General features: G+C 44.4%; 1 protein-coding gene across 1 annotated transcript in view; it reads right to left on the reverse strand.

The window, feature by feature from the left end:
- Window positions 1-22,114, reverse strand: part of Veph1 (ventricular zone expressed PH domain-containing 1) — a 117,681-nt gene that overhangs the window by 11,448 nt on the left and 84,119 nt on the right. Inside the window, exons 10-12 of the mRNA XM_013016183.1 lie at window positions 17,419-17,558; window positions 15,199-15,333; window positions 3,514-3,631 (exon numbers count right to left, since the gene is read on the reverse strand). Of these exons, the coding sequence (XP_012871637.1) occupies window positions 3,514-3,631; window positions 15,199-15,333; window positions 17,419-17,558 (393 nt within the window). The remainder of the gene's footprint in view (window positions 1-3,513; window positions 3,632-15,198; window positions 15,334-17,418; window positions 17,559-22,114) is intronic.

Here is a 22,114-nt window from a genome sequence, read left to right on the forward strand (position 1 = left end):
TCCTTCCTTCCTTCCTTCCTTCCTTCCTTCCTTCCTTCCTTCCTTCCCTTTCTTCCCTCCCTCCCTCCTTCCCTCCCTCCCTTTCTTTCTTTCTTTTTTTGCTAGTCTTGGGCTTGAACTCAGGGCCTGGGCGCTGTGCCTGAGATTCTTTTGCTCGAGGCTAGCACTCTAACACTTGAGCCACAGTGCCACTTCTGCTTTTGTCTGTTTATGTGGAACTAAGGAATGGAACCCAGGGCTTCATGCATGCCAGCAAGCACTGTACCATTAAGCCACATTCCCAGCCCCGCAGTGACTTTGTGTGTGTAGACAGGGAAGACGGTGGAAAGACAGCAGGCAGCATTCCACCAAAGGGGCGGGGATCAAGTGATGTGACCTTAATTCCTATGACCTCCTGCACTGTGGGAAGTACTGGATGGGTTTGGATATAGGTGCTGATGTCCAGGGTCTTACTACTATGAAGCTGCTGGTCGGCTTCGAAACATCCAATATGTGAGAAAAACCACTGCATGGTTAGCCAATCCCTAAAATAAAACAACAAACATCCCCAGCTAAATCTAGTGTATCTAGCCTTTTGTGGTTCAGTTTACTCCTACTTGGACTCTAGGGGCTGGTGGGCTTCTGGCCTGGGAGAGGGGCTGAGCGGGATGCTAAGGCTGGGGGCGGCTTTGGGTTTCATATGGGGTTTGGTTTCATATGGGGTGCATCTCCCGAGGAGGAACAGCTCCAGGTTCCACCTGCGGGCTCATGATGGACTGGGTATGGCCCAGTGCCCCATATGGTAAGGTAATCGCAGTCTTGAAGCATGCACATCAATGGGCAAGGCATAGCTGACTTTGCCTTTTAGAAATGTACATTTTTCAGCCAAGGGATGGTGGCTCACATCTGTAATCCTATCTATTCAGGAGGCTGAGATCTGAGGATTGCAGTTCAAAGCTAGCCTGAGCAGGAAAGTCTGTGAGACTCTTATCTCCAATTAACCACTCAAAACTGGAAGTGATGCTGTGGCTCAAAGTGATAGACCGCTATACTTGAGCAAAAGAGCTCAGGGACAGTGCCCAGGCCCTGGGTTCAAGCCCCATACCAACCAAAAAAAAAAGAAAAAAGAAGTATTACATTCACTCAACCAATAATTATGCATGCTAAAGACATGCCAAGGAGGTATGCGGAATATTTTCCTGTATGCCCTCTGTCTCTGTTTAGAGGATGAGTCCTTCTCAGAGCTGAGACCCTGTACCTCATTCAGAGTTCTACCCCAAAGGTCATGCTGCGAAGACACACCATCAATTAGACAAGACCATGTCCAGTGTCAATGAAACATGGGCTGTAGTGCTAGGCTCAATGTGCACACTACACAAAATGTTCATTCTGCTGTTTTGATTGTGGTTGAACTTAGGATTTAAACAGAGCATGAATGTAAATACTATGTCTATGAAAAATTCATGTGAAGCTGGGTGCTGGTGGCTCACGCCTGTAATCCTAGCTACTCAGGAGGTTAAGATCTGAGGATCTCAGCTCAAAGCCACTGGCAGGAAAGTTGGTGAGACTCTTATCTCCAATTAACTACCAGAAAACTAGAAGTGGAGCTGTGGCTCAAAGTAGGAGAGTGCTCGCCTGAGCAAAAGAACTCAGAGACACCTAGGCCCAGAGATCAAGCTCTACGGAAAAAAAAAAAGAATAAAGAAAAGAAACTATAAAAAGAAAAACACACATGAACATAGTATTATATAAGAGTTTTCATTTAGAGTAAATGCATAATTTGTATGTTTATAGAAATAAAATGAAACCAACAACAAATATAAGCCCTGGGAATATTTTTTTTCTTTTTTAGGGGCAGAAATAAAAAGAGTTGAAAATAGGATTTCCCTTGGACCTAAATGAGTTTCATGTAGCAAAATGAAATGAGCAAAGAAATCCAATCACACTGAGGTTTTCAGGGCCAAACATTTTGATTCAATATGTTCTGCTATAAAATATCAGGCCTTGTTTGGCTTTTTATTGCTGCATGTTCTCAGTCTATATTTAACTGTGAGAAACACAAATAAGAGAGAATAAATGTGCAAAATGTTCCTTCCAAGCGCATGGCAGTGAATCTGGGAAAACAGATTCTCAAGGAACACGTTGTGTGTCCAGTGCGTGTCCTATTCCAGAGGCCTCTCTTGGGCAGATACAAGGAGATACTTAGTGAACTTGGAGTGGGAACTCTGAAGGGATAAGTGCGTCATTTCACCATGCTCTCCAGTAAGTTGTTGCTTTCATATATGTGTGTGTGTGTGTATGTATATGAAATATATATATATGAAATAAGGTGTAGGTAGAATATACATATATGAAATATATATTATATATATATATATATGAAATAAGGTCTAGGTAGAAAGTTTTATATCAGAGCCACTCAATTCTCTAATCCCTTATTTACTTGGATCAAAAAATTGGGGTGCTCACTCTGGTGCCTCTCTAATCAGCCAGCAGCAATCTGTGCCTCACAAAGGCTGCAGCCTCCGCTGCCACCATTTCCATTCTGCAGCCATTCTAGGGAGCAATGCATTTTAATTGGTGTTTGTGAGCCCCTCACACCTCCATCTGGCCAAATACACACACTTTCTCCTTCCAGTCTCTACACTCTGGCAGTGAACCGGAGAGCAGATGTCCCACAGTGGATCACCCTGAGAAGCACAAAACCTCCAAAGGAAAGGGCTGGGCGCAGGCAGCAGCATCAATGGATTCCCAGCATCCCGCGGGGCCTGAGCACTGCTCCCATGATTGAGTGGCGAGGATGCTCTCTTCCCAGCAGGAAAACGAGTCATGGAAGATTCCATTTCCAAAGACAACCCGACCTCGTAGCCCTAGACTCACCTTCCCCCTATTTCTACCAGCCAGACTGTGTCCAGTACCACCGGGATGCAGAATGTGGGCTCTGGAGTCGGTTGGGTTCAAACCCCATAGGACCACAGGTAGTTACCACAATCCCTCCTGCCTTAGTCTCCCCCTCAGTAAGTCAGAGATAAATACTTCATAAGGTTATTGTATCTACTAAATGAGATACAGTGTCTGATGTGGGTAGTACATTACCTGGCTCTCATTATTATTAGGTTTAGACAAGGTCAGTAAACCAAATTCCTCGAACAGCAGAAAGGGGAGGAAGGGTGAATAACTGATAATCAATTATTCTTTGGACATTTACTTCCTCTTAAAGCCTTTCACTTTTACACAGTTCCATCGTCTAGTCCCACGATGAGGGATAGCCCTGGGTAATGTGCACCTGCTCACTCAGGGAGATGGGCCTGGGTTCTCGGGCTCATTGCCTCTGTTTCTCGCCCTGCCTTTTCTCGGATGCTCACTTGGGTGAGCTGCCTTTCTCAGCATGAAGCAGGGAATAGGCACTAGGCATGGCTCTGTGTGATGGCTACTCAGGGCATTTGCTTAAGAGATTGGCCAGCTAGAACAGCGGGGCTCCCGGGCCCTCGTCCACCTGGTGCCACCAGCTCTGCGACAGCAGGAGCTTCTTACCGCTTGCCTTTTCAGGGTTGTTGCACATAAAGCACTGCCACGCCCCAGCTGCTTCACTGAAGCCAAACACGTCAAAGAACCGCACTTCTTCCAGATGGAGCTGAACCTGGTCCAGAGCCTGTTTGGGAAACATGAAGCACACAGAACATGACTGGAGCAGCCTGCCACTCCGCATGTCCACACCAGCGGAGGAGGGCGCTCAGTTGGGACGTCAGTGCTCTGCTTGGGCAGGCTCAGTACTTGGTCAGTTAGAGTCGAAACAGTCAGTTCGAACTCTTCAAACACGCACATTTGCTTGATTGGGGAGGGGAGGGGCATGGCCTCAGGGCCTAGGTGTTGGGGTTCTGGGAAAGGTGTCACAAGTAGAAATTCCAGAATTGCAGAGACCCAGCCAAGCCCCAGTGTGGCTGAAGGAAATACTACATTTTAATTTACATTTTATTTAATATTGACCACCAAATTATTCATTCAACATTTTTTTAATGTAATGTGTTTGCTATTATTGAGATGTTACACGGAGGGGGTTACCCTTTCATAAGAAGATAATGAATGCGGTTCTTTTTGGGGCAATGTCATCTTTTCCTTCCCTCTCCCCCAGTCTCTCCCTCCTGTCCCTGTCCACAGGTTCCAAAAATACTTCTTTAATAAGGTTGACTTTGCAATGAACGAGTCAATGGGAAATAGGGCCTTCGTCCTTTAGAACTACTCATCAGGCTCCAGAATTACTTTAGTTTTAAGGCTTTATCTTAAATACAGATGCAAATTTTGCATGGTATTCCATAATATGTCTTTCTTGGTTTTAACAGAAATCAGTCTTATTTATCAGCAAATTAATTATTTTTCTCCTCTGAGCATTTGAGTGAAATTCGATACACCAAAGAGAACACCCATTTTGAGGGGGCCCATCTGGCAAGAGGCAGAGTGAAGAAGTTCCATTAGATTGTAAATGGATGGAAATCTATCAGTCTGAGTTAAGTAACTTACTGTCCCCCTAAACTTTCTCTTATGCAAATAACTCAAACCCATCATTACAAAATGGCTAGGACTGTCCTCTTCAAGGGTTGCTCTCAAGGCCTACTTAACAGTCTTGTTAACTACAGCTTCCTTTTGTATCCATTTTGCATTTGTCTTCTGTTGAGCTGTTGTTTGATTCCCGATCTTTGGCCCCTAGGGCTCCTGTCTTCTCTACCTGAGGAATTCCCTGCCTTCTCAAGAGTTGAGTGGCACAGGTGATGCTTGCATTGCTTCAGGTACCTGATTGAGGAGGACCTAGGGTCTCCCAAATCCTCCTCCCTCATCCTCCTCCCCTTCTTGATCCAGGTAAGACAAGTATGAGATGCTAGCTCCTGGAGGGCAGGCACGTATATGTTTCGTTTACACAGCTCTGTGCCCAGGGTCAAGTTTGGTATCAGGAATGGAGCAGCATCACCACTTGACAGGCTCAGTGCACAGCCTGTTTCCAATGCACTACTTAGAAATTTAAGGAGATTTTTGTTTTAAAGAGAACATTACTAAAGACTACAGCCTAGTCTGTCCCAAAGACAGGGATTTGTCTGTAGGGTTCGTTATGGTAAACCTCAGCACCTAAAAGTGCCTGGTATGTAGCAAGCAATAAAAGATACTTGTGGAGCTGTGTGTAATCCTAGCTACTCAGGAGGCTGAGGATCGTGGTTCAAAGCCAGTCTGGGCAGGAAAGGTTGGTGAGACTCTTTATCTCCAATAAACCACCAGAAAACTGGAAGGACAGTGAAAAGGCCCAGAGTTCAAGCCCCATGAATGACAAAAAAAAAAAAAAAAAAGCTACTTGTGGAATAACAGAATAAATACTTTCCAGCTTTGATTACTAAGACTCTGATGGTCTGTACCTTGGGCTTAACAGAAAATGCTGACCACAGCTTTTGTATTCCTAACATTTAATAGCTTATTACAGGCATTCCAATAGCACTGTATATATCAGAAAGCATTTTTATAGAAGTGATTTAGAGTGTGTTGCTTGGGAAAATGAAGACTTTTTTCTTTTTCTTTCTTTCTTTCTTTTTTTTTTTTTTAAAGAATGTTCCCCAAGATAATGGTTGAAGAAGCACCTGGGAGTTTTGTAGGTTTCAAAGGATGAAATCCATATTAAAATTTATGGGGAAAAAGCAGATGTTCATAAATATCGGTTTCAAAACTGTTCAGTCCCTGAAGTCTGGACTTGGCCATTGGCATGCAGATGGCTTTTCAGCTCCTCACACAATTAAGGATCAATTTTTCATTCCTTACAAACACTACTAGCAAACAAAAGTGCTTCAAACCGTGCTTAGGGCTCCTTTATGTCTCCTCTTCTGAGCCCACACTCCCAGATTGTTGCTGCCAATCCACACTGGCTTTAGCAAAAAGTGCCTTGAAAAGTTTGAGACAGATGGTAACCCATCCCTGAGCTCAGGCTCTGAAGCCAGCAGCAGCCTCACCTCCTCAGAGGATTTAGGTGTTAAACAAAGACACCCAGGGAGGCACAGAGATGGTGGAGCTGTGCTCCTGACTGGGGCAGGAACAGCCCTGGAGGAAGAGAGGCAGCCTGGAGCTCATCACTGCCAGCATGCAAGGAAAAGCCAAGTAAAACTGGTCACAAAAGTAGCAAGCACGGAGCAACCAAGCAACGGCCAGTCATCCTAAATCTGGGGGATTCTGACCTCTTACGTGAGTGTGCTTCAACTCATTATTTGTCTCTCCTATTTATCTTTACCCTCTGTGTCCTACAGCATCCACAGGTGGTCCTTCCTCCTCCCTGTCCTCCTCCTCCCTCTCTTCCTCCTCCTGCTCCTCCTCCTCCTCCACCAGCACCTCTTCCTCCTGCTCCTCCTCCTGCTCCTCCTCTTCCTCCTCCTCCTCTTCCTCCTTCTCCTCCTGCTCCTCCTCCTCCTCCTGCTCCTCCTCCTCCTCCTGCTCCTCCTCCTCCTCCTTCTTCACCTCCTTCTCCTTCTCCTCCTCCTCTTTCTCCTACTCCTACTCCTTCTCTTCCTCCTTCTCCTCCTGCTCCTCCTCCTCCTCCTGCTCCTCCTCCTCCTGCTCCTCCTCCTCTTCCTTCTGCTTTCTTTATTCTTCTCATCCTCCTCTTCCTTCTTCTCCTTCCTCTCCTTTCCTCTCCTCCTCTCCTCCTCTTCCTCCTTCTTCTCTTTTAGCTTCCTTTCTTCTTCCTCTCTTCCTTGTCCTCCTCCTCTTTTTCTCTTTTTATTATATTTTTTAAAGTTGCAAACACCTTTTCATCCTTACAATAAGTCATGATTATTTTAGTCTACATTGCTTATGAACTCTCTATCTTGTCCCTCCTCTTTCCTCTGCCTTTCTTCTCGACTCCACCTTCTTTCTATTCTTCCATTCTTCTTCTCCTTCCTTTTCAGGATGACAACTAAAATCAATGCATTACAAACTCCCTTTATGATCACTAGACTGGAGAAGAATGATAAGGAATAATTTATAAGTAATTCTCAGCCACTCTCTGAGTTCTAACGGAGCCTCTGGTGGGCGAGCCCCTTGCCTCCCCTGTTCTCCTCCCATCGAATAAGGGAAGATCTTGCTTAGCACTTGCTTCTTGCCAAAAATATGGCAAAGGAGGTGGTATATTAATCTCATGACTTACATACATGTGTGCATGCGCATCCACTGAGATTCATCCTGTGAACAGATAACCATACAAAACTCTCCTGCTGGCCTTGGAGCAAGCTGCTGTATTACTATGAATGACATGAAACTCAGAGTGACTTCTAACAGCCAGTAAGAAATCAAGTCTTTTGATCCACAACTACAAATAAATGATTTCTGTCAACAACCTGGCCTTTTGATTCTCCATGTAAATGATGGTTCTATCTAGGGATGCCATATTTGCTCAGGTGTATTTCAAGCTAGGTCCCGATAAAATGTGAAGAATATTGAATTTCAAAGTATTTGTTTTTACTTGAAAATAGCATACAAAATCATCTTCCTAAGCATGCACTACGAAGGACTTTCATGACAAGCATCATCTAACTCAAAACAGTGCAAAGTCATTGCAGATGAGAAAAACAGGTTTTCAAAAGCATTGGTTGGATGGCTTTCCCTCCAATTTTAGAAAAATTATTCATGAAAGTAGGGATTTGGCCAATATAAGAAGTCTTTAGCAAGCCCCTTAGGAGAAACAAACCAGGCTGTGTAGAAAGGCACGAGGATGGGGCTGGGAAGGTGGCTCAGTGGTTGAGTGCTTGCCTCGCATGCATGAGACCCTGGGTTCGATTCCTCAGCACCACATAAGCAGAAAAAGCCAGGAAGTGGAGCTGTGGCTCCACTAGCCTTGAGCTGAAGAGCTGAGGGACAGCGCCCAGGCCCTGAGTTCAAGCCCCATGACTGACCAAAAAAAAAAAAAATTAAGGAAGGTGAGAGGATATTTACAGCATAAGTTTGCTAACAAGTGACAGCTCAAGGCAACTTGATGGGATGTGTCAGTATGCATAGTGGCCTCTGGAGCTCACATGCTGACCCTGCACTGTGGGGGACCCTGCCGCAGGCCCACCACCCTTGTCCCCCCACCCCTGACCAGCATCTGGATGAACTGGACATTCTGCCATGCTTAGATTCTATCCTGAAGCAATTTTTGCACAGACAGAAGACACAGCCTCTCTGAGGGGAGGAAGACTCCGACCCCAGAGATGATTGGGGTGCAGAGGCCCCTCCAAAAACAGTTCTGCAGTGTGTGGACTGCTTTACCACATGCAGGAAAGGTTTTGGAGGCATGGCTGAGGGGTGATTTGGTTCAGAGGGACTTGTGGGGTCACGGGACTACTGAGCATTTACCGATCTCTTACAAGAGCAAGAGACTGCCCTCTTCCTACCTGGTCCGTCTACATTGTCTTTCCATTCTCATAACATTCCTGCCCAGGGTGCAGGAATGTGATTTCCTGCATTTCTCAGGTAAGAAAGCCAAGGAACTGAGGAGTCAGATAGAGGGCAGCTAAGGAAACAGCACAGGCAGGTTTTAAGCCCAGATCCTGAGTTTCCAGCCACTACACATTTATGTGCTATGACAAGAGGCGCTGTTTCTCCTTGCCAATTTGTGCACGGTGTTTGCGGGCATTTACACACTGCTAGGTCAGCAGGGGGAAGAAGGGCTTTACACAGGCTCTGATTACTTAAGAGAAGGTCTATTACACCACCAAGAGGAGAGAACACACTGCAGAGGAATGCATACCTCTGCTCCCTCCGGAATAGAGTTATTTCATTAACTGTTCGCTGCACATTTTTCTTTTCTTTTTTCTTTTTTTAAAGAAAAATTCCTGGCCTGATGCAGAACATCTGTCTGACTGTGCAGGAATGTTCAGGACAGTAGTAAATGGGCATGGTGCATTCTGGGAGAGTCTGGTTGTGAACAGTGACAGAAATAGAATACATGTGGTAAGTGAGGACCTCAGCTAAATCCAGAAAGCTCTTCCGTGCCAATTTCAAATGTTTAGGAGAGTATATGCACAGAGTCTGAATACATGTGGGTAGTGGTTAGGGGCTACGAGTAGCTGGTATTTAGTAGCATGATAGTTTCTCAACCAGGATAAAACAAGGACTACAGAACAACAGGCTCTTCCTTTGGCTGCATTTGAACCAGAGGTTTCATGCATGCCGAAAAAGTGCTCTACCAACCCAGCCGCTCTTTCCTGAGCTTGTGCCCTTCAGCTGCCATCTACAGTGGACCCTGAATGGGGCTTTTTCCTCTTTACGTCCTCTTCCAAGATTGCCTTATTCTTCCCTTTGTTTTTTAGCGTCTCCATGGTTATGATGTCTCTATAGTTCCATTGATAGCTGTCGAATTTACCTTTCTGGCCTAAGTTGCTCCACATGTGAATGCCCACGTGCCGTGGAACAACTCCCCTGGGCCCTCTCACGGGAGTTGTGTCATGGGTCCCCCCAGCACAGGGACTGTGGCTCCTGGTGAGGTGGCAGCTGACCAGGCATTCGCAGTGTAATAGCACTGGCCCCTCAGCAGAAGTGCAGCAAGGGAGGTGGCATGGTGATCTCATGATTCACACACACACACACACACTCACACAAACACAAAGTGTGTATATGCTGGTATTGGAGCTTGAACTCAGGGCCTGAGCACTGTGCCCAAGTTTTTGTGGTCAACATTAGCACTCTACCACTTGAGCCAGAGCTCCACTTTGGCTTTTAGTTGGTTAATTGATGATAAGACTCTCTCACAAACTTTTCTGCTTGGCTGGCTTCAACTGTGATCCTCAGATCTCAGTCTCTGGGGTAGCTAGGATTACAGTTGTGAGCCATTGGCTCACAACGTGTATATATATGTATATATATACACGTATATATATATGTATACCTATATACATACACACACATATATACATATATGTGCATATATATGTAATTTTTTTTCTGTCAGTTGTGGAACTTGAACTCAGGCCCTGGGTACTCTCCCTGAGCAATTTTGTTCAAGGCTGGTGCTCTACCACTTTGAGCCACAGAGCCACCTCTGGTTTTCTGGTAGTTTATGGGAAATAGAGTCTGCCTGGGACTTTGCCCAGGCTGGCTTTGAACTGTGATCCTTAGATCTCAGCTTCGTGAGCAGCTAGGACTGCAGGTGGAGCCACTGGCACCCAGTGCAAAATATATTTTTGGCTAACAGGATGGACCTGGCAGGGTTTCACTGTGATTCTTTCCTTCCCTTTTCCCTCCCTCCCTCCTTCCCTCCCTCCCTCCCTTGTCACTCATTCCATTCTTCCCACATGGAACCATCTTCTTCTTTTAAGCCAGAACTTGTATTTTAGCTCCCACTGGCCTCCCAGAGCAAAGAGAGCGCTAGGTGTTTGCATCTGCACCCCCTTCCTACCTTCATCTATCTGTGGCTCCCAAACCCCAGATTTCTGCCTCCCCCTAGTGGCTGGGTTTGACCCTTGGCCTGGCTTCTTTGGACAGCCTCTCATTCCTTTTAATCCTTACTTCACCTTGGCTGCTAAGACTCTGCTATCAAATTCTGCTCATTTTAGCTCACAGCCTGAAATGGATGTCCCCCCCCCCCACCTAACTTCCAAAATCCCCAAGCCCACACCCCACAGAGCTTGCTCTGAAAGGGAGGTTCACCATAACTCAGCTCTCTAAGGAGCTCCCTCTGCTCCTGGGGGTCCACCGTCCATGATGCCTGTGGCTTCCACCACATATGTGGCCCTAACTCCTCCCATATAAAATAAGTTCACTATCTACTGACTTGTGCATTTATTTATCCAAGCACACAAACACCTTAACTCCAGACACCCCAACCCATCTTTGGGACACATCACAAGGTCTCCTTCCCTTCTGTCCAGGTCAGCTTTGCCACTTTAGCCGATCGCCCTGGGTATGCGCGCAGCAATCGGGACAGGAACATTCAAACCGTAGCCAGCTGGGGACATCTTACTGCAGCAGTAGGCTCGATTATTTTCTGTTTCCGTGATGGGCATAGTTTAGACCTTGTTTCCCTGGCGTCTGGAACTTGCCCTGCTCTAGGAAGTGCAGCACATGTGGAAGCTGGGGATTCTCTCTCCAGTGCTGGCCCTGGCCGGCTGGCGGCTGCAGCTGTCCGCTCCACCGATGGTGGCGAGAGTCTGGCTCCCCCTGCAGGGCCGAGTGGCAGGGTCCGGGGTAGAATTACTGATGTCCTCTGGAGATCCTGTTCATTTCTTCAGGAAGTCAGGGCCTTTTCTCCTTTTCCTGAAATCCATATTTCACAATAGGCCTGGATCATCCAGAATGGAGCCTCCTTTAAGTACATGGCTCAATATTATGAAGTTACTTATACAATATATACAATATAACTTCATGTGTTCTTCACTATAAAAGCAATGCACACACGAAGACTTTCCACAGCCAGGCAATGTTCACATTTTTGTACATTTTCCTTTGGCAGCTCTCTAAAAGTATGTATATCTTAAAATATGTTGCTTATACTCTTAGGTTTAATGTTATTAAAATATCACTGGTAACTATGGTATTTCATGGTTTTAGAATATTCTTTTTAAAAAATATATATATAGATTTTATTTTTTTTTCTTTTTGCTTATGTGGTGCTGGGGAATTGAAACCAGGGCCTCATGCATGCAAGGCAAGCGCTCTACCACTGAGCCACCTTCCCAGCCCAGAATATTCTTTTAAATGGATATCTCATGATTTTATTTTCTCATCCTTAGACATTTTAGATTGTTTGCTAACCATACCCCAATTATTTTCTGTGTGCATCTTGAGTTTTGGTCCTATTTTGGATTATGTCTTTGGAACGGATTCCTAGAAATGCAAATTATGAAATAAAAAGGTATTGTCTTGAACTTGCTTAGAAAATGCAAGGCCTTGAATTCAATTCCCAGCATCACCAAAGAAAAAATGAAACAAGAAACCTATCAGAATCAACAACATTAATTAACAATACTTGCAGATGACTTTCACTGGACATACAAAACCCTCCAGGAATTCTCCTATATGCTTAATGTCAAATATTTCACTTCATCCCAACAACATAATGAAACAAACATGCTATTGTCCCCATTTTATAAATGACTACATTAAGTAGAAGAGAAGTCAATTTTCTCCGGGTCACAGAGCCATGGGGAGAAATGAGACTTGAATAAACATAGTGATATGTCTGGTTCCTGGTGGGATGAATGAATGTTAGAAATATGTTAATGAAGAGTGTGTTAATATGTCAGTACTTCCTAACTGAGGTGGGCTGAGTTCTAATTTACTGTCTAGCAGGGTGATCTCTGAGATAAAGTGATGATAAAAAAATAGAAAGAGGCCGGGCGCTGGTGGCTCACGCCTGTAATCCTAGCTACTCAGGAGGCTGAGATCTGAGGATCGTGGTTCAAAGCCAGCCCGGGCAGGAGAGACCGTGAGACTCCTATCTCCAATAAAAAAAAAAGAACAGAAAACCAGAAGTGGCGTTGTAGCTCAATTGGTAGAGCACTTGCCTTGAGCTGAAGAGCTGAGGGACAGCGCCCAGGCCCAGAGTTCAAGCCCCATGGCCGATCAAAAAAAAAAAAAAAGAAAGATCCACAGATGAAAATCTTTTGAAAGAAAAAATAAAGGGTATCTCTAGATATTGAAATGCACAATACAATTGCAATTCTTTTCTGAGTCCAAGACCAGCCTACATAAATAGACACCCCCTAAACAAAATCTAGATAAATGAAGGCTCTGTAAAAGTGCAGGCCTCAAGTGGGCAGAGCGATCCAGTTTGCCCTTTCCTGCTGGGCAGGTGGCTCAGTGCTGGGCAGGCAGCATGCTCTCGACAGTGAGCATCAACCACCTCAGTGCATGAACAAGGCCGCTTCCCCCGTGCATCCCAGAAGGGAAGGGATGGTGAAAGTCTGTGTCAGAGCTAGAGCTGCTCGCACACCGCGGTGACATCAGGCCCAACACCAGCTGGGCTGCCCCTCTCTCCTGAGGGTCTCCTGAAGAAGGGCTTGGCCATGTCCAAGCTTCAGCAATGGACCATGGGCACTCTAAGTGGATACTTCTATGAGGCTGGTCTTGAACTTGTAATCCTCCTGACTAGCCTTTCAAATGTTGGAATAATGGGGGAACCACCATGCTCAGCACTAACTTAATAGATCTTAATGATCAAGTTCAGCTTTAAATGTCCAAGATTCTATCCAAAAGCAAGTCCTAGCTGAGAGCTGACGGTCACAATTGTAATCCTAGCTACTCAGGAGGCTGAGATCTGAGTAGATCAAATCAGCCTGGTCAAACAAATCCAAGAAACTCTTCTCCAGGTAACCAGCAAAAGGCTGGAAGTAGAGTTGTGGCTCAAGTGGTAGAGTGTCATCCATGAGCAAAAAAAAAGTCAAGTGAGAGTGTAAGGTCCTAAGTTCAAGTCCCTGTACTGGCACACATGCACACACACACACACACACACACACACACACAAATACACACAAATACACACAAATGCACACACTAAAAGGCAACTACTATAACAAATCCTGCAGAAGGTTATAGTCTGGATGCTTTGGCATTTTCTCAGAACTGCTTTTCCTCTTTTCCCAGTGCCTGGATCCCTAGCTCTGAGGCAAAACCTCATTGCAGGAACGGATGCACAAGTGCCCATCACTTCCAGATCACTAGTGTATGCATACGTGCATGTACACACACATACACATACACACAGGCTCAGTATTGTGAAAATAAAGCAGGCTCTGCACAATTCTCACAGCTATTTTGTGTTTTGTATGCAGAGCTCTTCATAAAAGGTAGAGAGAGCCAAGTTGATGGAGAAGTCCCGGTCAGATAAATTTGCCACACAGTGTACATTCCAGGTATCAAAGTTTTTCTATTACTCATGAATAAACGAAATTATGAAATGTCAAGCATTGCAGTTAAACTTACCCTAGAGGGAAATTTATTGGTATGAAATAGGAGAAAGATGAATCATTATGCTTGTAAGCAAGGAAAAATCAAGTTGCCAAGTTTTTTCTTTTTTAAATCTCTTAGGATGTGAAATAGGCTGCCAAGTTTTAATTTACTATGCCTCCAGTAAAAATATGGTTCACAACGAAAAATTTATGAGACTCTGATGCATTGTCTTGATATGAGGCAACAATTGAAAATTTGAATGAAATATGCAAGGAATTCCATTTTATTTTATGCTGATTCAATTGTGGTATTCCCTTTTTAAGCAAATACTTCTTGTCAAATTCTTAAACTGAAGCCAAAAAATAGTGATGAAATAGTTGGATGTCTCTTTAGTCTCTTCCAGACTCATAGAAATAAATTTCCCATCAGTCCTTCCCATTGCTCACCCTGCCTCTTTCTCCATCACCCAAAGAGATATGATGGAGTGTCACGATGTCACACTTTTAATTCATTTGCTACTTGTTTATACTTTGAGTTATTGGTATGTTTGTTGGTTCCAACTTATAATTAGACCACAGATAGCGTTCTGGGCTTCTACTTCCCAGTGGGGTGTCTCCAGGTAGTGATAAGGTGCTAGATATTTCAACAAAGGATTTTGGATGTTTACAAGGAAATGTCAAATGTCTGAGAAGATGCATATTCTTGTCCTGATTAGAATATTATACACTGAATGCATGTATTTAAACATCCCATAACACCCTATAAATATGCACAACTTTTTTTTTTTTTTGGTTTTGGGGCTCAAACTCAGGGCCTGGGTACTGTTCTTGAGGCTTTATTACTCAAGGCTAGTGCTCTACCACTTTGATCTGCAGCACCACTTCCAGTTTTCCAGAGGTTAATTGGAGATAAGAGTCTGACAGACTTACCTTCCCAGGCTGGCTTTGAACCTTGATCCTCAGATCGCAGCCTCCTGGTTAGAGGATTACAGGCATGACCCACTGTCTGTTGTAGGGCCTGTACTCTGGGCAATTCAGCTCTTCAACTCAAGGTGAGCGCTCTACCACTTGAACCACAGCACCACTTCCGGCTTTTTCTGCTTATGTGGTGCTTAGGAATCGAATCCAGGGCCTCATGCATGAAAGGCAAGCACTCTAGCACTGAGCTACCTTCTCAGCCCCTATATACTATTCAGAAATATCTGGAAAGGCGTTGTGGCTCAAGTGGTAGGGCATAACCTTGAGATAAAGAAATCAGGGCCTGGATGCTGTCCTGATTCATGCTGGACTGGTACCAAAAAATCATCACAATAACATAAAGTAATTATCCACAGAGAGAAGCATTTACCTTTTGCTGTGGGAACGTGGACTGCGTCATGGCAGTTTCGAAGCTGTGGGTGCCCCCTGCCTGTGTCTTCTCCCACAGGGCTCGGAGTAACTGCACAGAATGACTCTGTATGGACAAGGGCTCAGGAAACAGGCTCTGAATAAAGACGAGAGGCATCTCATTACTCTCGGCCCAGAGACAGCTAGTGATTGGACCCCATAAGTGATTGATTGCTCGGTCCCACCACCCTTCGTGGCCTTGGGGTGATCTTTCAGGTGATTTAAATTTCAATGGGACAATAAAGAGCTCTGTCTTGAAGAGCAAACTCATTAGTCTAAAGACCAGGAAGTGTGAAATTGACAGAAAAGCAATTCAGACTCAGCACCCAAGAGTAGCCCTGGGTTTGTAATCACCTGAGTGAAAGTTGGGTTGCTATTTACCCCAAGCTAGGACTCACCCAGGTTTTTATAATAACAAAGGCTTGGAAAAATAAACCGTTTAGTAAAAAACATGGGGGAGCTTCTTCAGTGATTTTGCTTAAATAGACAGAAGAGACAAAATCAATAGAATAAGACTACCAGAGAGGAAAGTCAAGTTTCCTTCTCTTCTCTTTTCTTTTTTTTCTTTTCGTTTCTCTCCCTCCTTCTCCCCCTCCTTCCTTCCTTTTCTTTTCTTTTGTTTTTTTCTCTCTCTCTTTCTATCTTTCTTTCTTTCTTTTTTTTTTTATAAAGCTTACATCTCTTAAGAATGAAGCCAAAGGTGAATACCAAATTACTGGTGAAAACTATTTGACAAATGTAAGTAAAGTAGAAGAAAATAAGATCATCATTTCAAGGAAAGTTTCAAGGAATCAATGTTCTGTGTTTATTCTTGCAGTCAGTTTGATTCACATCAAAATCTGGGTTGCTCTGTATGAGAAGCTAGCTATTAGGAGATCTTTAAAGACTTCCTTCCTGTTGGAAAAGTTGATGTCCGGAAGCCACAGCCAGTGCATATCTAACTACTATAGTATCAGTGTAGTACTTGATATGCTCTTCATCATGAAATTCGATTGTCCTCAATAAGCCTGACTTATAAAACCAATATGATTATTTGACTGGTGATGTCTGTAGGATTTATCGCAGAAATATCTTACTCTTTGGTTTAATTTTCAAACATAGAACATTGCATCTTGTTTTTTTTTTTCTTCTCACCTTCCTTTGTGTTGTTTTCCCTACTCCACCCTGTAGCCCTCCATTTTCTTTTTGTAAAATTGAATTGATTATTTTTAAGCATTTTACTTAGAGTGGAGAGATCACCATGTGGGAGAGCGGGCCATCTGCAAAATTCCTCATTCACAGCATGGTGTGTGAAATCGCAGCGACCCACATTTTATAATCTACACTGATATTTTAGGTAACAATTTAATGTATCTAAGACAAGTGTTCCTGAACAAAAGCCTCTTTGGTAATTCACACTTTGGCATGGAAGTCGTCATTGTTAAGGTCAACATTTTTAATGAAATTTCATCCAACCAGTAGAAAGAAAAAGTAGCTTTTTAGTATGTCTTACCATTGCCCCAAAGGGAAGGCTCACAAGAAAATCAGTTGGTTTGGGAGAGAAGATATAGAAATAAAGCCTAACTCGACAAAAGTCAAGTTATCTCTCCAAATAAGATGTTTTTTTTTCTTACTGTTTTGCATTTGCTATTTTCCATTGCTTTTCATTTTTCTCTGCTGTATGGGGTTCCAACTCTGAGCCTTCTATGTGCCAGACAAGATTTCTACCTCTGATTTTACCCCCATCATTTTAAAAAGCGAATTCAACCACAATACTGTGAAATATGTGAAATTTATGTAATCATCTAATCACAATTTTAAAAAAAGAAGAAAAGAAAAGTGAGAGAAGGAGTGTGTTAGGAGCAATGGGTGACAATGTTGTCATACACTTTGTACTCATATACTGTTTTGTAGAATGGGAACTTCTTTGTACAACTACTTAAATAATTTTTTTAAAAAAAGCTAATTCAAGGTAAGACTAGCTTTGTCCTATGGATGAATAACCCAGCTCCCTCTATAAGAAAGTTTATCTTAAAATATAAAAACCTAGAGTAAAATTATTGATGAACTGTATGTGCTGCTGTAATCTGCATACTGGCTTTTGCCAAAGTCATAGTTGAGTAACAATGATCATCAGTGCACTGCCGGCCCATCTCGGAGGGGATCGATCATGGAGGGCATCGCACCACCCAGTGCCCCGTACCTGCTGGAAGAGAAACATGATCTTGATCCACGGCTGGGGCTCGGGGCTGACGAGGGTGAAGCTGGACTTACTGTACAGACAGTAATGGCCCTTGAGGGCGCAGGTGAAGAACAGCTTGGCCACACAGCTTCTCACCGTGTCTAGAAGCAAGCACAGAGTCCTACTGTTACTGACACCCTTGGAAGCCCTTCTTCAGCATGCAGGCTGTGAGCTCACCGAGCTTGGAGAGAAGACGTGTCTCTTATGGAAGGCAGCCCTAAATGAAGCTTTCTGGAACAGGTTGCTTTCCCTTGTTTTGAATGACAACATGGGGAGAATTTTCAAGCAATCACCACAGAAGAGAAGGCTTCCCCTCAATAAAAAAAAAAGGCTCACCCAGCCTGCCGACCATCCCTCTGATTGGACACCTGGGAGGAATAAGTCCTACAGACAGGCAGAGGTGGACAGGGGGTGGGGGGAGTGTGTGTGGGGGTGTTGGCTACTTGTGGCCCTGTTCTCTTAGCTGTGTAGAAACTACAAAGACAACTTCCAGGAGAAGTCTGGAGATCTTTGTTAGAGCCACTAAATGAGATCATCCTTTAGGGGCAAGAATGTGGTGACAAGCCGGGCGCTGGTGGATCTGAGGATTGGGGTTCAAAGCCAGCCTGGGCAGGAAAGTCCGTGAGACTCTTACCTCTAATAAACCACTAGAAAACCAGAAGTGGCACTGTGGCTCAAGCGGTAGAGTGCTCACCTTGAGCTGAAGAGCTGAGGGACAGCGCCCAGGCCCAGAGTTCAAGCCCCACGACTAACAAAAAAAAAGAAAGAAAAAGAAAAAAAAAGAATGTGGTGGCATGGGGGAGGGGTAGAGCGAGTGTGGTCCGAGGAGCCACGTGTGGGGACGGTCCAGGATGAGTCTAGGCTGGGGTTAACCAGGGAACAGTCTAGTCACAGGCCTGAACCTGAGGCCTCCCCTGAAGACTCCTGTGGTGGGGGTGGAGTGGCCTTTCCGCCGATTGCAGTGGAGGTGAGTGGCTGAGAAGGCTCTCAGCTCCTCCTGGTTTGGTCCGTTGATGGAGTCATAATTGAGTGATTTTAAGAGGGGAGGCCTAGCTGGAGGGAGTAGAGTATATATTGTCCTTATTCCTGTCCTCTCTTCTTCCCTCCCTTCCTTTTGTCCCCTCTTCTCCCCTCTCCTCTCCTTCCCTCTCTTCCCTTCCCCTCTCCTCTCCTCCCTGTCCTGTCCCTTCTCCTCTCCTCCTCCCTTCCCCTCCTCTCCTTCCCTCTCCCTCCTCGTCTTCCCTTTCCTCCCCTCCCCTTCAGTTCCCTCTCCTCTCCTCCTCTCCTCTCCTCTCCTCCCCTCCCCTTCAGTTCCCTCTCCTCTCCTCCCCTTTCCTCTCCTCCCCTCTCCTTCCCTCTTGTCCCTCTCCTCTTCCCTCTCCTCTCCTCTCCCCCCTCCCCTCTTCTCACTTCCTCTCCCTTCCTCTCTCCTTCCTTCTCCTCCCCCTCCCCTCTCCCCAGCCTCACCCTTCCCCTCCCTCCTCTCTGCTTCCTGGCTACTGTGAGGCCAGCCTCCTCTGCCTCTCACTTCTGCCTCCATGATCTGCCTCACTTCAGGCCTAGAGCAATGGAGCAGACCAGCCATGCACCGAAACCTCTGAAGCAGTAAGTCAACAGAAACCTTCCCTCCCATAAGCCTCTTTTCCTCAGGTCTTTTGTCACAGCCCTGAAAAGCTGACTGACACACGTCTTATTACTTCACTTTGGAGATGAGGAAATCTAGACTATTAGTAAGTCAGCCTAGTGTTCTGATCCACTTAGACCACCTCGCTCACCTTGGAACCACATAACATGTGGGCGGTGTGCCGCCCTCTATAGGTAAATTGGTTAAAAGGTAAATTGTCACTACACAATGAGAGAAGAATGGCATAAGGGAATCCAGGAAAAAAAAAAAAAAGATAAAACTCAAGGCTGTTCATCCTGAGGCAGGATTTGAACTCAGTATGACTGATACCACGTTAGATGCTTTAGGTGCTACCATGTGGCAGACTTTTAACATTTGTAGAATTATAGTGGTAGTTCAGGGAAACATTGTCACAGAATCAATCTGAACTTTTAAGTGAATTAAAAGAATGGACTCACAGTTAAAAAGCAGAAATGAATTAAAGTTTCTTCAGAAGTGATAGGGACCCTAATAATGGTTATGAGACAGTACTTTTAGATACTTCCAGCTTCAAGGAAACATCTGAAGACACTAAACAATTTGCCGCAGGTCACGTGACTGGGAAGTGACCTTCCAAGGGAGCTCCAACTCTGTGTGGGTCAAAATCGGTATAATTTAGACCTTGATCTCTCTAGTTCCTTTGGGCTTGTAACTGCATATCACCTTTGCTTTCACAGTATTTTAGAGATTTGTGGATGGGTGCTTATTGGTCTTCAGTGCAGCTCAGCCTTCTATGCCATCAGTGAGTGAGGTGCAGCACATTCTCACTCATGCTTGTTTGTCTGCGGGGGGGACAAGCTGAATGACCAGCTGACTGACCCCCAAATCCCACCCTGAACCATCTGAGCCGAAGCCATTAGGAAGAAGGGACTTTCCTGAGGCACGTCTACAGCACAAGCAAATGTCACGAGCATAAAATGATTTTTGCTATAAATTAATATAAATTAATGTTTTACATGACTGAGGTCCATGTGTCTTTTAAATCTGATGTCACAGTTACATCTTTCAGGTTATACATATGTGTTCCATTCCATCCTTCTGTGACCTCAAATCCAGTAGCTATGTCATTCATCATCATCACAACTAATGAAATGAAACAGTTGCCTTTCTCTTTTGACTGTAATTCAATATTTATACCTTCATTTTCTTATCACTGCCTGGAGAAATATAATATATAATATTATAATATAGTATAAAATAGAGCTGCAATGTTATTCAACTTTCAGGACTCTCCCGTCTAGTAGTAAATTTAAAACAGCTGGTTATACACTTTCTTCTGTAGAAGAAATCAGGACGGTCCACTGAGGAGCTCAAGAGGAAGCTGATGGCGTTCAATGATCTCTCCCTTGATGGGCTGGTTCTCCATAGTGTGGAGGGGAAGGGAGAAAGGCCCCGGACCATTGCAGCCACGCACCCTCTGCTCTTGGAAGACACAGAGGCTTGCTGCAGCACTGCCCAGTCACAGGTGCCATGGTTTACCTTATTTGCAAGAACTAGTATATGTGTAGGACAAGCAGAAAAGGTCAAAAGCTATGTACATATGACCATAAAATATGATGCTAAGCAAAATGAACCCCAAGATAGGGACACATGTTTTTTTTCTTTCTTGCTTATAATGTACTATGTAATTTTTTTTGTTTCTTTGTATGTTCTTCCCCCATGGTATAACCTGTTTTCACTGTATTTGATGTCGGTGCTATGCATCTTGTATATACATTTTTTCTAATTTGTGGAGGGGAAGGGAAATAACAAAATGCTGAAATAAGGATACAGGTTGACCCATTGTACAATGAGATGTACAAGACACTATGTTGAAACCCAACTTTACAACTTGGGGGGGGAGGGAGGAGTTGGGGAGGCAGAAGGGAAGGGATGGCAGGGGAAAAACAAAGGAAGGGGCGTAACAATGCTCGATAGGAAATGTACTCATTACCTTATTCATATAACTGTAACCCCTCTGTACAGTATTTTTACAATAAAAAACATTAAAAAAGAAAAATGAATAAATGTTTACTTCCTTTCCTTTGCAAAAAAAAAAAAGAATAAAGAAATAAGAATGCAGGCTCTTTAAAGAGCTAAAGACAACCTGTGTGGTCAGGGGTCAGCTCAGCTCACTTCTGAGTGAACGCTCAGCTTCCCAGGGGCTCCTGCCTGGGTCCACTGTGTGCCACTTATGAGATGTGGGCTTTTTTCTTCCTATATTTCAATTTCCTTTTGTATACTTTTAGAAACACAGGCTAGTGCCAGATGCCAGTTGCTCATGTCTAGAAGTCCAGCTACTCAGGAGGCTGATATCTGAGAATCAAGGTTCAAAGTCAGCCAGACAGGAAAGTCTGTGAAACACTTATCTCCAATTAACCATCAAAGGCTGAAAATAGAGCCGAGTGCTGGTGGCTCATGCCTGTAATCCTAGCTACTCAGGAGGCTGAGATCTGAGGATCTCGGTTCAAAGCCAGCCCTGGCAGGAGAGACCGTGAGACTCCTATCTCCAATAAACCACCAGAAAATCGGAAGTGGCGCTGTAGCTCAAGTGGTAGAGCACTCGCCTTGAGCTGAAGAGCGCAGGGATAGCGCCCAAGCCCAGAGTTCAAGCCCCATGACCGACAAAAAAAAAAAAAAGCTGAAAATAGAGCTGTGGTTCAAGTGGTAGAGTGCTAGCCTTGAACAAAAAAGCTCAATGACAGTGCCCAGCCCCCAAGTTCAAGCCCCGGATCAGCACACACACAAATGAAAGAGAGTCTAGCATACAATGCTTGATGCTAGCCCTGGCATCTAAGGATTAGCTAGCACTATCTGTAGTTATATTTCCAGGGCTTATTTGTCCAACTCTGATGCTTATTAAGTATGGGGTATGTTTCAGAATGTGTGGTCAGGTCTTTAAATGTCTAATTATGATAAAATTACACATGACATATAAAGTTTACCATTTTAAAGTGCATCATTCAGTCTGTTCATTATGGTATATGTCCATCACTACTGTCTGGTTCTAACTTT

This window comes from Dipodomys ordii, unplaced genomic scaffold, assembly GCF_000151885.1.
Source record: "Dipodomys ordii isolate 6190 unplaced genomic scaffold, Dord_2.0 Scaffold30, whole genome shotgun sequence".
NCBI lineage: Eukaryota > Metazoa > Chordata > Mammalia > Rodentia > Heteromyidae > Dipodomys > Dipodomys ordii.